The 17,162-nt window shown below is 35.4% G+C and overlaps 2 protein-coding genes and 1 long non-coding RNA gene across 3 annotated transcripts; 1 reads left to right on the top strand and 2 right to left on the bottom strand.

Annotated features, from left to right (window-relative positions):
• The first annotated feature begins 1,129 nt into the window (after positions 1-1,129).
• Positions 1,130-2,106, top strand: LOC135634660 (uncharacterized). Its single transcript, XR_010495419.1, has 2 exons — positions 1,130-1,409; positions 1,550-2,106. It is a non-coding gene; the product is annotated as an uncharacterized LOC135634660 (long non-coding RNA).
• A 1,434-nt stretch (positions 2,107-3,540) lies between these two features.
• LOC103977546 (ethylene-responsive transcription factor ERF061-like) lies at positions 3,541-4,726 on the bottom strand. The gene has a single exon (XM_018824760.2). It carries the CDS (start codon positions 4,387-4,389, stop codon positions 3,628-3,630), a length of 762 nt encoding a protein of 253 aa, XP_018680305.2. The 5' UTR covers positions 4,390-4,726; the 3' UTR covers positions 3,541-3,627.
• Positions 4,727-10,760: 6,034 nt separating this feature from the next.
• LOC135635533 (large ribosomal subunit protein eL33w-like) lies at positions 10,761-15,847 on the bottom strand. Its single transcript, XM_065146652.1, has 5 exons — positions 15,727-15,847; positions 15,570-15,605; positions 15,256-15,484; positions 15,133-15,175; positions 10,761-10,950 (listed from the first exon to the last, which is right to left on the bottom strand). The coding sequence occupies exons 1-4, from the start codon at positions 15,756-15,758 to the stop codon at positions 15,134-15,136; spliced, it is 339 nt and encodes a 112-aa protein (XP_065002724.1). The 5' UTR covers positions 15,759-15,847; the 3' UTR covers positions 10,761-10,950; position 15,133.
• Positions 15,848-17,162: the final 1,315 nt, after the last annotated feature.

The following is a 17,162-nucleotide window of genomic DNA, read 5'->3' on the forward strand; positions in this document are numbered from 1 at the left end:
TTTTTATATTATATTTTTTTAAAAAAATATTAAAAATTATCAATTCAAAATGAAATCAGAATAGTTTGTTCTAGTTCCGATTCCAAAATCGACCCTTACTAATTTAGTTATGATTCTAGGTTCCGTCGAACTAGAACCCATAGTTTCGAAACCATGGTCAGGGCTAGTTATATGGTTCTCTCTTACCTTATCTATTATCCAAGCTACTTCTAATTTTTCATAAATATATTTACTTTTTTCTATCTTTATAAATTTATACATGTACCTCAATATGCTCATCTTAGTAATATGAATTTTATATATATAATTTTTTTAGTTATCCAACACCGGCATCAATAAGATAATAACGATCTTATAAAATTTCTTTTTTAATATAAAAAAACTCATTGGTAATAAAAAAAAATTTATTTTAACTATATAGTTTTTTACTCTATAAATAAAATTCATTTATCTTTCTATCTTACTGAATAATTGACCCAAAATATCTAAAACTTTTATTCAATAGAACTTATTATCTATCAAACTAAACCATATAATAAATAAAGTGTACTCCCAATATTACTAAAATCACATTTTACATATATATTCCAATTTAAAATATTTAGATGTCAATGTTTATCTTTATAACTGAAGTTTAGAATTAGTTTAATTTATATCTCATCTAAATGATAAGTTCATCCATCACCAATAAAGACTTGAAGGGGCACCTAACTTTGTTATCTCTTGTGCATTAATGAACTTGCCACAGTGGATTAGGTGACTATTAGTGCAATGAAATGTCCGCATCTTGTTACCTGTCCTGGTGGTCTCAGTTCACAGCATCTAACTCAATTCTGCTGTTATGTTCCCCATTTAATGGAAGCTCTGCAGTTAGATGTTTGCATCATGCTGTTTCAGAAGAATCTGATTTGCTCAAAAAATGTTTGCTTCTGATACGTATCTCTGTATTCATATACCGAAAGGAGAAGCTAATGAATCTGAATCGAGTGTCAACAACTTTACAAGAAAATGTTGATGTCAAGCTATAAAATTTGAGATAGAAATGGTCAATGATAGGTCCAATGTCAGCTTCAGGATACAGCAAGAAAGCACCAAAGGGATGTATAAAATATGACCAGGTTTTGTTTCAGACACACATCTCTCCACCATATGGAACAGCACCACAGAACAGCCTCTCTCTCTCTCTCTTCTGCTTCTTCTTCTTCTTCCTTGGCTGAAACCATGGAGAAGCGCCAGCTCAATCAGGAAAAAACTGAAGGTTTCATGTTGCTTCCTAGTCTGTCTCCAAACTTGTTCGATGGACCATTGATTTGTGCTGAGGAAGTCAGTAGCACTGAGAGGAAGCTCACTGACATGTCAGAGGAAGAAGTAGATCTCATTTACAGGATGCATAGGCTTGTTGGTGACAGGTAAAGATCCCAACTACAGTCTCTCTCATATATTTGTCAGCAACTATGAGCTGCATTAAGCATGCAGGCAAGACATGTTCAGATTCAACATCTTCTGATTCTTCTTCAAGCTCTGATAAATGAGACATGTCCTTCTGCAGATGGGAGCTGATAGCTGGTAGAATTCCCGGCCGCACTCCGGAGGAGATCAAACGGTTTTGGAAGGTGAAGAACGATCCATGTTTTGCTGAGAAGGGGCTGAAGAGAAAGAGAGCTGTACAAGGAACTGTTGCTCAAGTACAGAACCAGAAGTGATTACTGTGAGCTCCAAATTCAAATCATGACAAGAAAAAGCCAGCAAGATTTGAGGCAACGATGATTAATTAAAGACAGATCCTGCCATTTTGTTTCAAGTTCTGTCACACCAGTGAGGTTACTACTGCTGACAATGTGAAGAACTGAGAAGACTACAAGTAGAAGAACTTTAGAGATTCATCACAATTGTTGAAGATGCAATTATTGATAGCTTTCTTGATTCTGATAATGGGCATACAAAATGGTAGGTATTGACCGAAATCTTATAGTCTTCTAATGAAATCTGTGTTGAAATACAATACTCATCCGTTCTTCATCAATTTAAGGAGCTTTTTCATCCGAAAAATAAGCTCATTAAAAATGGATGCTTTCGATATAATGGTCATATGGATAATCAATAGTCTCTTTTACTCTGTAAATATAAGATAAAGATACAAAACTAAGTGATTCATACATTTCTTTAGTCGATAATATTAGTCCACATGAAGCTTAATCTCTTGATGTCTCTAATAAACCTCTGATTAACAAATCCATCCATTGTATTTCGACAGATTTATTATATCACAATAGAGTTAGTTAATTTCCAAGGCTATTATTTATTTATTGTTAATAGTATGATTTAATGATATTTATTCATCTTCAAAATAATATTTTTCTGGGCAAATAGGTTCATGAATAAACTTTTTTATCTAATTTTGGAGATATTCCAAGTTCCACAAATTAGCCATGTCAAAAGCATTTCAAGTTGAAATCTGATCTGTTACCAAGTCAGGGATAAATTAGCAAGATTTTATGACTGAAAATGATCAAGAAAGACAAAGAAAAACAGGTAGGTGGTTTGATCTTTGTGTGTCAAGTTTCATATAAAGATAAAAAAACCAAGAAATATAAGAGGATATAAGTAACACAAACATAACCTGAAATCTGATGCTCTTCCACTCAGGTCAGGGAAAACAGTAGAACATATGGTGGTGTGACACCAAATCAGAGCAGTTAATGACTGAGAAAGTAGAAAAAGGTAATGGTTTGATCTTTGAATGTGAAGTTTTTGTGCTGAAGGAAGAGAAGAAAAAACAACAGAGCTTAAGGTGGTGGTGGTGGTTAATGAAGTCCTGAGATGATGCAAAAAAATGTTTGAGAAAGTAGAAAAAGGTGATGGTTTGATCTTTGTGTGTGAAGATAAGAAGCTGAAGGAAGAGCAAAAAGCACAATAATCTAAGAGGGATAAGTAGCACAGCATGACCTGAAACTTGATGCTCAGTGTGGTGATTGATATATGATGGAGTAGAACAAGTGAAAGAGGTGGTGAGCTAACAAAGCATCACAACAGCAGAGTTTCTGACCATGAAATGACTGTAAAAGAAGGATTGAGCAAGTGAAAGGTGGTGGGTTGAATGGTTGATGTTAGTGTGTGAAGTCTTCATGCTAAATGAAGAAGAGCTAAAGACAGCATCCAAAGTGGTTCAAGGAACACATTTTGGCAGCATAAACATTTTGGTAGCTTTCATTCTCCTGTTGTGATGCTAATGAAGAACACACTGTTCTCCACATACCATTTGCAGCATAACAATGTTGGTAGCAGAGGAGCACAACTATCGCGATCGATTCATCAATAGTTTGATTTTAAAGGATATTAGTTTCGGAAATACTATTCTTTAATTCGATTAACCAATTCGAATCGAATCGAGCCAATTTTAATTTAAAAAATATTAATCTAATCAAATTTAGTCGTTAATCGATTCAAATTAATTAATGATGATTAAATTGATGTTGGCCAAAAAAAAAAAAAACCTTCAACTAACTGTTAGAGCTTAATATAAATTGAGCTCATTGCTAATTCGATCCAAATCTTTTATGATGATCTCATTAATTATTAAGTTATTGATAATAATAATAATAATAATAATAATAATTCTTTTACGTATTAATTAGTGAGCACTTCCCAAATTAATTCTGGATCGTAGGATGGCATCCGAGCCAGCGAACACACACCGTCCATTTCGAAAGCCGACGACGACGTTAACGATGACGTTTGCGACGCGCCCGCCTCGGCGTCCTTCACGGCCTTCGCAGCCGCCTTGGCTGACGTCGCCTTATCGCCGGCCGCCTTCGCCGATCGCTTCGCCGCCCGGCGCCGCCCGAGGCGCTGGCAGATGGCCTGGATTTTGGAGTCGACGGCGGACCGCAGTGACCTGAGCCGCTCGGGGCAGTCCCCGGCGTCCCGCAGGGCCGGGAAGTTGAGGCGCGCGTACTCGCCGCGGAGCTTGTACGCCGCCCGGTCGTACGCGTACGCCGCCGACTCCGGGGAGGCGTAGGTGCCGAGCCAGATCCGCATCCGGTTCTGGGGCAGCCGGATCTCCGCCACCCACTTACCCCACTGCCGCTGCCGCACCCCCCGGTAGAGCTTCTTCTTCCCGTTCTCCGCCGCGGCCGAGTTGTGGTACGGCGACGAGGCAGCCCTGCCGTAACGCCGGGTGCTGAGCCGCCGCAGCAGCTCCGTCTGGCGGAGGTAGACGGCGGAGCCAAGGGGCGCGGCGACCGGGTACCGGGCAGCAGGGAGCGGCGGCGGGAGGTGGGAGAAGATGGAGTCGAGCGCGTTCGTGCCAGAGAGGAGGATCTCCGATAAGGCGGCGCTGATCTCGTCGGGAAATGACGTCAGCTGTATGTTTTCCAGCGTTCCGTCCATGATTCCAGGGTTTCTTCGTCTCCCCAGTCTCCAAGTAAGTGGCTTTTCTTCTTCTTCTTCCAAGAATTGTGGGAAATTATATGAAATTAGACCTAAGAGAATGCAAGTGGAGTTGCAATACGGAAGAAACAGGGGAATTGGAGCACTGTGGACTTGTGGAGTTGGAATGGTGATGAAACAGGGGGATTAGACTACTGTTGGATTCTGTAGCAGATGAGGAAGAGAGAGAGAGGGAAAGAGAGGAGAAGGGAACAAAAGAAGAGAGGAGATTTATGTTGCTGTGGATGCTGGTGTGGGAAGAACAGGAGGTGGGTATTTATAGGCAGAGAGCTCTCAATTGTTGCTCCTAATTCTCTTCTGCTTCTGGGGAGATAATGGAGAAGAAGGTCTGCTTCCCTTTGGGAACAGAGGATGATTGGATTGGAGGCTCACCTGGGTCCCACAGTGGGACAATCTTATGTGAGAACAAGACCCACTCAAAGCTTTACCCTTTGTGTGCCACAGGAGGAGCACTGGAGGCCAAAAGCCAACTTTTGGCATTTATAAGCCCAGCTGTTCATGTTGCCATGCTTTAAATTGTGTAGCTTGGGCTTAGCTTAGGCTCCACTGGATGATCCCATTAGAATGAACTTTGATGGATGAGAGAAGGGCAGAAGCATCTCTGAAGCATTATTCTATCAAGATACCACTCTTGATTTCTCTAAATCATGAATCTAATATTAGATTTAGCTGGCTCTTAAGCTTGTAAATGTTACCCATATAGAGAAATACAGAGAGAAAGAGAGAGAAAGCATGTGTTTGAGAATGAAGAGAGCTGCATTATTGGGGTTTTGCAAAATATAAGGTGTGCAAAGACAAAGCTTTGGTTATATGCAGTGTTGGTCTACATTTGCTTGTGAGTCACTTTAAAGAAGCAACAGAAGTAGTGGTGGGATGGGAGATGTCATTGTGCTAGTTTTGCAAAGAGTCCAGGATCTGTGGACAAAGATGATTAGAGTACATCTTATTATCTCTACAGATAGAGAGGAGAGAGGTCAAGCCATTCCCACATCAAGTCAGTTCTTATAGTTATTGAAGTAGCAAACTAAATTACAAGTACATGACAGACACTTGGCACCTTTTGAAGGGTATTGAGTTGTGGGTCTTTGACAGGGACCTGGTTTGAGAGTCTGAAGCCATAAGTACTACTGAACAGAAAGATGACACATGTATGAGGGTGCCACCATAATTAGATAAGACCCCAATCTTATCTTCTCTGATATAGCATCTCCATATATAATATATATATTACTTTCCAAATAACACTTGCACTCCATATAATTCTCAATGATTTATTTCTCTTTGCTTGGCATCGAAGACCTGTTCTTAATCATTTACACAGCAAAATAATTTCTTGATGACTACAAGTTACATTGTTAGGAAATTATCAGTTACTGACTTTGTTAGGGTGTACATTCTATTGAACTTTGCTGCCTCTGCTTTGATACTCTCAACATAATTTACTCTGCTTTCTTTCTTTCTTCAAGAATAAGTGAGTACACCAAACTGTTTAAGCATTTCTTCCAGAAATAAGAATGTCAATGGTAGTCATGGGTATTAGGTTTCATCAAGAAAATATTATTGATAGAAGACTAGTCCTTGGCAGTACATTTGGTCATTTAATAGGTTTGGTCAAGAATATTGCCAACTGGCAACAAGTGTGTGGTAAGGTTTTCAAAGAAATGGTCAAGCATGGTATGGCTTTATGAACACGTTGCTACTTCTTGTGACTTTTGACTTGGTAGTCTGCTAACATCACAAACCAAAATCACTAAATAGGTTGTAGATTGTGCTGCATTTACAAGGAAAGAAACAACACATTTGTTTGGCTATATTGTTCCATAGAATATTTGCAGCATCCTTCTATTAACTCTCCATCTGCTACCCAACTCCTCATTTATCATCTTAGACTTCATGGTTCATCTGCTAAGCTGAGTAGAGTCTCTGTTCAACCAGTTATCATCCCTCATCTTCATGACAATGCTGTGATCTGTCTCGAGTCATTTCTTGTTGAGGAAATTGTAGGATTAAATGGTCGAATATAGGACCTCATGAATCACTGTTAAAGTGCTATGTATAAAGATTTGATCTTTATACATAGCACTCCATTAGAATACCACGAATGATTTGTCCAAAGGAAGCACTGCTCGAAAGAACATTCTCATCGAGTACTACCACACTCTAGGATGCTAAGATTGTTAACCTCAACAGGTGATGCCCATCTCCATTGTTATGAAAAGGAATGGGTCATCTGCAGCTCATCATTCTAGCAATGCTGAAACACATTCTTCTTCCATAGACCAACAAGCTTGCAAGATCAGTAGTTCATCAGTCAAAAGCATCAAAATTTGCAGCTTATGCCGTGTCCTTGATAAGCATCAGTGTGCCATTTCAGGTATGAAGTAAGAGAATTGATGGACACGAGGAAGATTCTTGGTGGCTTTTGCAGTGCAGAGACAAAAAGGTTGACAAGATGCAAGTGATATGAAGGAAGAACCACAGCCACGAGACTTCTCTGGCAATAAAAGCATGGATTTTCCTCTCTTCTTCCATCTCAATCTGAATGGAAAAAGGATCCACAGGTGCTTATCCTTTGCCTCTTGTGATTCTAATTAATTAAACTAGTCGTAGTCGAGTTGTTGTTCTATGACATAATAATGATATGTCAAGCATTTGAGAGTCCGAGACAAATTAACATGTTTTTCTGTCTTCGGTTTTATTCCTCGATCAAGTGTAGCTCTAAGAACTAATGTGAAGGAAGCCCGGCTTTGGGCTCGCTTCCGTTGACATTTTGAATGCAATTGGATGTTGACCGAGATTGACATTTGTTCATCTTCTCTTTCTTTTTCCTTCTTTTTTGCCTTGCTTTCAGACTCTGACTCGTTTCCTAAGGATGGTTTGGAGAAATAGGATGGCCGTCATGAAGCTTCTACTCCAAAGTCGTACATGGATCCGGTCGATGGGGCCCATCACCTTTGTGACTTCCCCTCCGTGTCCCGTGAGATGTGGGCGCCGACCTCTGACTTTTTCTTGTATCTGTAGGGTCCACAAATCATTTTGACTCTTTGACTCTGATGTCTCATGAGAAATCGAAGCCGATCGCTGACTTTTTTTAATCTGCGGGGTCCACAAAATAGCCATTTTGACTCTTTGACTATGATATGATGTCACATGAGAAATCGAAGCCGACCGCTGACTTTTTTTTTTTTTTTTTTTTTATCAGCGGGGGCTACAAAACAGCCATGACTCTTGAGTCTGACTTTGATTTCCCAGGGAGCCGATCGCTGACTTTTTCTTAAGTGTGGGGTCCACAAAATAGCCATTTTGACTCTGACCCTGTGTGTATCACCATCATCAAACTTAGTCTTAATAATAATAATAATAATAATAATAATAATAATAATAATAAGATTTGCATATGTAATTTATAAAAATAAAAAAAATATATATAACGTGAAGAAGATCATAAAACGAACGACAATAACAATAAACAATAGATAAAAATATTTATTTGCAAGTTAATCCATGTGTTAGCACATATAATTTACAAAAATATAAAAGGAAAATAAAGAGGACCGGAAAATTGTAGTAGTCAGTTGATATATGGTGGATGCGATGGGTGATCGATTATTAGCACATAAGTTGTAATCGATTGTTTTATTCCTTTGAAATAAGGATATAAAACGGGATGAATAGACAAAAAGAAAGAAAAAAAGGATAGAGAATAATAGTAATTTGAATACAATAACATTAATAGGGACATAGCATGAAATTGGGGTAGGGAACATTTCCCTATGAAGTAGCAAACTAATTTTGTTAGGCATGCGAATTAGTTTTTTGTTTGTGTATTTTACTTCGTTGAATTATGTTATATCTATTTACCAACCATGAGATAAATATGTCAATTCAGAAGTGACTCTTTAATTTCTTCGAATTTACTACTTGTGGATCATTTGTTCCATTTTTTTTGTTTTAAATCTTCTTTTTTTTTTTTCTTTTTCAAAATTTATGATGCATAAAATCTAAAATATTTGATGAAGGACGGTCGTGTACACAACTGAATCTCTTGTTTTTCAAGAGAAAATGTTATTGTTATTATGCATGAAGAAAACATCATGAATGAAAAATTAACACTTTATTATTATTATTATTATTTTCTATGGCCAAGTCGTGTGCTGTTGAAATCACATCAAGATGCTTGCATTCCAAGGACTTTAATGAGATGGAAAGGAAGGTTTCATCGAAACAAATGCAGTGTGTAATAATGTCAAAGCAATAATTGTGGTAATTACTGAGATGGCAATAGAAGATCATATTCCTGATTCAGTCTTTTCGATATATAATTTAGTAAGATCCAAAGTGAAGTAGTCCTAGAGAACAAGAGTTCTACATGTAGTCGTGACTTTCCAATAAAAAATGAGTCGTAAAATACTTAATTGTTAAGTCAAGAAAAGAGAAAATTCAAAACTAATCCATTTTATTAGAACCAAGTACTTAATTGTCAAACCCAGAATCGATTCTCTCGATTTTGTAATGCCAATAAATAGTTATCATGCATCGGCTCATATTTTTCTTCCTGTCCATGTCAAATTTAACGAGACGCTGTGTCTGTCGATATAACAAGAAACTATCACCGATGCCTTCCTCAGGTCGGTCGACGAGGATCACCAAAAATTTAGTTGGCACCGTGTCATTGTCGTGTCAGCACCATGTGACGTTGCTCTCTCGCATTCAAGCGATCTCCCCGGCGACAAGAAAAGTACAGCGCCCGTCCTTTCGCTTCCTGTCACAGAGGGAGTTGCCCTCAAAACCAAATGCCCAAAACGGAGTCGAATTGAGCGTATCATCCACACCGACCCGATCTTGCTGCCATCCCTTCTTCTCCTCCACTCATTCATCAGAGAGAGAGAGAGAGAGAGAGAGAGAGAGAGAGAGAGAGGATAAGAGCACCACAGAAAAAGGATGACTTTGGAAGCACCAGAAATAGTGCCACGCCAGGCTTGCCCACTCCTGTTCTGACGTGTGTAACTCGAGCCACCCATTGGTTCTGATGTTTGATTAGCTCTTACCGGCCTTCTATATATAATTTTTGAATATCAAATTTTGATGATAACATCAATTGATAAATTAATAATCTAATCTATATGTTGAGATAAATAATATATGACTAACTATGATCATGAAAAAGATAAAATGATAAAAGAAGAATCAAAGTTGGGCCGGTGTCAATGATCAGACATCGTGAGAAAGATAAAAAAAATATTAAAGTTGGGTCGGAGTCGATGATCAAGCATCGGGTTGAATGAATTGGGAGATACACCAAAGGATCAATCGATGCAGTAAAAGCTCGCCGGAGGTTCGTCAGGAGTTCGCTGAAAGCTCGTCGGAGTTCGTCGAAAGCTTGTTGGAGATTCACCGAGAGTTCGTCGAGAGATCGCCGAGAGATTACCGAAAGTTCACTGGGAGTTTGGTTAAACTATTGACGTATAAGACAACTTAGATTACAAGTAGAGTAATTGTTTTAGCCTTAACAAGGTTGAATTGGACCGATTGGATGGCCCATTCAACCACGTGGAGCCACGTTAGGCAATGGCACTATTAGGGCTGGCTGTGGCACCGCTTGAAGTTCAGCCTTCCAGGTGGTCTAGGCGATAGTACCGTCGATAGTTATTGTTGTCAAGCAATGATACCACCCTATCAGCAATGATACCACCCTATCAAGCAGTGGTACCGTTAGAGCCCGATCTCCAAGACTATGTCAGGTGATAGCATCACCCAAATTGAGTGATGGTACCGTCCAGTATTAATCTACAAGTGATGGTACCACCTAATAATGACAATGATACCGCCAATATCCAAAAAAAACCCGAGATGAAACATTTTTCACTCTATTTTTTAAACCATTGGAGCTTATAAATATCCCGCTCTTTCCAATATGAAAAAACACGAAAATGTAAACAAAAATCTTAAGAATTTGGATTATAAAATTGTTATTGTCCTCCTTCTCCCTTTCTAGTTTTGTAATAATTCAAAAAGAGATTCTCCCTTTCTAGTTTTGTAATAATTCGATGTGAAGCTTATAAAGTTATCTCCTGAACCCTTTTTAAAATCAAAACAAACTTTCGATATTAATTCCGATACGGGTTTCATCAAATCAAACTTTTTAAAATCATTGAAGTTTTCTAAATTGACAAAATAAGCTGATGACTTTAGTTAATGTAAACAATAAGAAAAAGGAATAAATAACTTCATTTGCAATTAGCTAATGCTAGCTATTCTTGACAACGACATTCATTAAGGCATTCAAGAGATTTATAAAAAGTCATCATCCATATTTGGAAAATAGAATTTTCAAATAGTAAATAATGTTCAAGTTCCCCGACAAGAAAGAACACATAAATAGAAAATAATCAAAACTTAAATAACTGCAACACCAACTTGGAATTCGCTTTTTCCTCCGGTCCCACTAAAAAATCCGAGCTACAGCTGCCAGAAAACATCTGCTCTATTGCACCAATTCACCTAATCAAGACAAAAGCAGGTGTCATCATTTTTAACAAAAGTTCAAAATGAGCATAAATGATAAAACTCTACAATGATACTTTCAACATTTCCATAACAGACATCTGTACATTCCTGAACCCATGTTACCTTGTGCATGAATAATAACTTTCAGCAAATCTTGTATCCTGAACTTAGGTTTTTCACAGGTATCTTTTATTTTGATATTTTTGTTTTATGCATGATTAGGAGCACACATGCATGACATGCAAAAGAAAGTTCCATTGAAAAAATATATATGATAGTTCATCAAGGAATAATATATGCTAGCTTTTGGTGAAAACTTCAGAACTTCACAAGAAAATCCACTGTAATAATTTTATTTTGTGGTAACTATCTACCTTCAGTTCAAGATTAATATTCGATAATTACAGAGCGATATTGTTGAGCACTTAATTTTAATGATTTTCTGACAAATTTGAAGAAATATATTCCTGATCAGCACCAATATTAACAACCATAATACTGAAACATGGAACATTCTAGGTCATCATAAGTTTGAACATGAGGTATGCCATATAGCCTGGTTACTGGCTCATAAGAGTAGTATTACTTTGTAAGTCATGGCTTGCATCTCGGGGAAAAAAAGGTCATGGCTTGCATCAAATTACTCACAGATAGGTTAGCTGGTCCATTTTTAAGTCATGCCATGACATACATTAAATCATCAAAATATACAATTAAATCATACAAGCTGGTCCTAATATGTCAAATAGATATGCATTTCACTAGACCAAATTCAATAGTAGAAGAAGACATGGAAGTGAAATCATGACACGACATCATCAATTTGCTTAATGCTCTTAGTACTTTGAGCTTTTTGGATGGATTCTTGAATGGACATTCAAAGTATCGATTTCAGTTAATTCATATAACTCTAGGTAACTGAGGAACATTTTTTAATCATAAATTATACTTGGAACATTCCAAGAGGGGAGTGATGTGGTAACTATGTTCATAGCCCATGTATCCTCCTCATGCGTGCAATATATGATGTAAGAAGCGGAATGAAGAAGAAATCATTGTCATTTTCCAACTTGAACCAAAAAAACCACCAGCTGAAGGTATGTGTCAACAACATTTAGGTACCAACACCGGCAGTTTGTCCAAATTTCAATCAATCACCAGTCTGGCCAACTTATCATCTTTCCACTTAAATAATACATGTCACATAAGGAAAGCAAACATGTTCTTTGGTTAACCTCCAATTATAAAACACATTTTGATTTTTGATTTCAGATAAAGCATTCAATCACATATAAAAGATTGTGGCAAACATGCTAGTGACAGAAAATCCACTAATCAGTTTATTATTTTAAACATTGCCAATAATTTTCATGTCAGATCTCATGAATATGGACCGCAAATGATTTCAGTATAAATCTAAGTCATCATCCAAAAGTGATGCAAAACACATTCATCACCTAGGTGTCCCAAATTGCAAACAATGGGCTAGGAGGTCGTCCATATGCAGCCCATCACATCAATGCCCGGATATGGTAACAAATAGGCAAGGGTTCTCTCATTATTTTGGACAAATGGAGGTAAGGATATTAGTCCAAAAACAAAGGGTTAGGTCAACAACTTGGAATATAGAAACACTTTCAGAGAAAGTACTAAAATTAGTAGATACTATGATCAGAAGAAAAATAAATATTATTTGCTTACAAGAGACTAAATGGATAAGGAAAAAATATAAAGAGAATGATAGACTGGATTTAAAACTTAGTATACTAGAAAAGTCAGATAAGATGATCAAACCAAAAGAGAATTTTGAAAAGCCTTAGATGATATCATTCAAGGAATGTCTATAATCGAAAAACTTATAATTAGAAGAGATTTGAATGGTCATGTAGGGAAAACATATTATGAATATAAAGGAGTGCATAAGAGCTTTGGTTATAGGGAGAAAAATGAAAATGATTGTATGATTTTGGATTTTGCAACTTCATATGATCTTATAATTATAAATATTCACTTTAAGAAGAGAGATAAAGATTTAATTACTTATAATCATAAAAATGACCGTAATCAAATAGATTTTTTTCTGACTAGAAAGATAGATAAAATAATTTGTAAGAATTGTAAAGTTATACCTAGCGAAAGTTTGACAAATCAACATAAGTTGATGGTGTTAGATATTTACTATAGAAATAAAAGAAGAAAAAAATAGTAAAAGAATTATTAAGACTAGACGGTGGAATATTAAAGATGATAATGTAAACACTTCTAAAAAATGGAAAGTGAGGCACCTTGGAACTTAAATGAGGATAATATTAATATTATTTAGACTACAATAGTTAATAAAATTAGGAACTTAACAAAGGAGATTCTCGATAAAACTAAAAGTAGAGGTGTAACCTCAAGAGAGAGTTGATGGTGGTGCAAGAAAGTTCAAAAAATAATTTTTACTAATAATCATGTTTTAAGAATAGGTAAAATTATAAAAATAAGAAAAAAAATTAAAATATATAATGAATCTAAAAAAGTGGCTAAAAAATCTATTAGTATGGCAAGATATAAAGCTTATGATAATTTTTATAATAAATTAGGAATTAAAGATTATGAAAAAATATATATCAAATTGTTAAAACTAGAAAAATAAAGAGTAATGATTTATATAATATTAGATGCATTAAAAACAAAGATCAACAAATACTTGTTAATGATAACAAGATTAAGAAAAAATAAAATATTATTTTTATAAATTATTTAATGAATATTCCACACAAAACTTAGATTTAATGATAAATAATTTGATAGATTTAATGATAAATAATATTCCACACAATTTAATTTATTAAGATAATTAATGAAAAAGTATAGGGAGAAAAAAATATTTCCATATAGTTTCTATTGACTTAGAGAAAGCCTATGATAGAATTCTTAGAAATTTATTATGATGGTTTAAAAAAAAAAATATCAATTAATTACATTGATATTATTAAATATATATATATAATAATGTAGCTACTAGTGTTAGAACCATAAGGTGTATGTCTAATGAGTTTCCTATTAGCATAAGATTAGGACAATGATCCACATTAAGTCCTTACCTTTTCACATTGATAATGAATGAACTTACTAGCCACTTACATGATAGGCCTCCTTGATATATGTAATTTGTTGATGATTTTGTCTTAGTTAATGAGATACTAAGTAGGCCTAAAATTGAATTTGTAAAATATAATTTTAATGTATATAAAAATAAACAAAAGAATATAATTAAATTGGATGAACAAGAAGTCTATTTGAATAAAAGTTTTAGGTATTTTGGATCAATTATTTAAAAAGATGGAAAGATCGACGAAGACATTATTCATAGAGTAAAACTAGGATGGCTAAAATAACGAAGAGCGCCAAGAACCTTGTGTGTTCATCGAATACCTTTGAAATTAAAAGAAAAATTTTATATTACAGTTGTAAGACCAACAATGCTTTATAGATCTGAGTATCGAACTAGTTAAGAAATAATATACATAAAAAATTTGTATTGTCGAGATGAGAATGTTAAGATGAATATATAGAGTTACTAGGAAAGATATGAAAAGAAATACTTTTATTCATAAATAACTAAATATCACTTCGATAAAAGATAAAATTAAAAAAATTATTTAAGATGGTATGGACATGTGCTGAGGAGATCTCCGAATGCGATAACCGAAAGAGATGAAACAATTAATTATTAGCGGTACAAGAAGATATAAAAAAAATAAAAATATTTTTTAAAAAACTATAAATAAATATTAAAGTACTATGAACTTTAACTGAACATATAACTTTATATAGATCTCAATGACAACAAAAAATCCATATAGCCGACTCCAAATAATTGGGACTTACAGCTTTATTATTATTGTTGTTGTATGCTAGTAGTATAAACATTTTTAAGAATGTATAACTCATTCTAATCATGAAGAAACCAACAGTAAAAGATACTACGTCAACAAACAAATATCTCTAAACCACTACGGGAGTTGCTGCAGTATAACATGAGGACTTGTTTAAAACACTAAGCTGTTTCTAATGTTTTGTGCTCATAAGTAAAAAAGATGACTTCCAGAGATAGTTGCAGATGAAAAGATGCTCAACAAAAACAAGTACAATTTACATTTTCGAATACAAATGGCAATAGAAGCTCACCTCATATGTTGCTGGGGTACATGAAAACCCTGACCTTTCCACCCTACAAATATAAAAGCAATGCAAACGGTAAGCAAAATTCGGACCATTAAAGCTACAATCGATACGAGAAGTCAGCCTGACCATGGATTTAGGCGGGAGGTTGGACTTGAACTTGGCGCGAATCACTCCACTGTTCCCGTGGGGGCGGCAGACCTTGCCCCATATGCACCGGTACCGCGTCCCCTTGGTCTTCGTCTTCGCCTTGTATATGTACGCCATCCTCTTGCCGCAGTACCAGGCGACCTCTTCCTTCGTGTTCACACCCTCGATCTGAACCAACGAGGTGTTCTCGTACTGGTTCGACTTCGACCTGATGCATCCACCCCTCGTCAAAAAATACAAGAGCCTACAGAAATCGAAAAATTAAACAAAATCCTAAGACGCTCTTAACCTACCTCTTGTATCCGAGGATTGTCCCACGAACGTACAACCTAAAATAGAAATCAAACGAACAAATACATTGTAATGATGATAAGAAGTTGAGGAAAGATAGAGAGAACAGGATGGTCATGAATTGAGGGCAAGGGTATGGGATAGGGGTTCAAATAGGACCTGACGCGCTCGCCCTGTCGCCCCTTCACCATTTCCGCCGACGAGAGTGGTTCGACAAGAGACGGTGCGAGAGAGAGACAGCGGCCCAACGAAACAGCGAGAAACCCTAGTCGTTCCACAGGGAGGGGAGTGATTTAAATAGACGAGCTACGGAAGTAGGATCAGTTAATGGGACGGTCACGATCGCATCTCTGAGCGATGCGGGATTCCCTGATGGACCTGTGCTTCTCCCTCTTTGACGGCCTCCTTATGGCCCATTTGGGTAAGCAGTACATTTCCCATTTTGTATATATATATATATATATATATATATATATGTCATTGTAGTTAGTCTCCACTAGTGGATGATTGAAACAACATCATAACAGCCTTAAAAAAATATTGCATAACTATCTCTCTTATATTGTTAATTTTTATATTTGTGTTTTTATTAATTTTAAACCTAAATTTAAAAATAAAAATCAAATAATTGATAAATGTTATAAACTTGTCGGTGGGCGTAATTAAAAATGATATATATATATAATTTATTGCATGGATTATAATGGGACTGATACATTAAAAAAATTAAATATTTAATTCTAATATATGTAGCTATTGTATAAAAATTTGGAGAGGCAATTATTGTTTTCAGAGTTTATTATTTAGAGTCACTTTTTGTTATTAACAATCTTCTTATTTTTATGATTTAAAAATAATAAAATAATATTTTATTACTTACAACCCTACTAATTTTGATTTTATACCTTCTTTTTTTTTTTTGCTTACATACCCTACCATCGTTGACACTCAGCTTGTGCTCCATATCATTGATTATCGTCCCTCGGTTTATATTATGATATCATTTGATGTCTTTTTATCTGTTTATTGTGAAAAATAGGAGGTGAAGAATAAAAAAAAAAGATAAAGTAGAGGAAGAAAAGGAGGATGAGGAAAATAAATAATATATTTATGTATATTTTATAAAAAAATTAAAAAAGGGTTTGTAATTAATAAAGAGTGTATAATAGATTGAAATTTACAAATTTACGACCCTTTTTGTTATTTACAATCTCATGTCAATAACTTTGAATATCCATTTGTGAACAAACATATATGTCCTGGATTCATAATTTAATTTTAATAATTTGTTTTCACTTCTCAACTGCAAACCCTTTTTTTATTTTTCTTCTTCTTCTCCATATATTAATAGTTGGAAACGACGTAAAATAATAAAAAAATGATAAAATGAGATGAACCGAATATCTTAAAGAAAAAAAAGGAGGTGAGAAATAGTTTTTAATATTTGTTGTGATGATTTAACATTTTTAGAGTTATGTATATTCCATAGTAGCCCAAGAGATATTATCTTTATTAAAATTATATTAACTCAAAAGAATTACATTTTAAATATTTGTAAATTGTCCACAGGTGAAGGGTGCACAGAAAAGATTGAG

The sequence above is a fragment of the Musa acuminata genome, chromosome BXJ3-4 (genome assembly GCF_036884655.1).
Source record: "Musa acuminata AAA Group cultivar baxijiao chromosome BXJ3-4, Cavendish_Baxijiao_AAA, whole genome shotgun sequence".
Taxonomy (NCBI): Eukaryota; Viridiplantae; Streptophyta; class Magnoliopsida; order Zingiberales; family Musaceae; genus Musa; species Musa acuminata.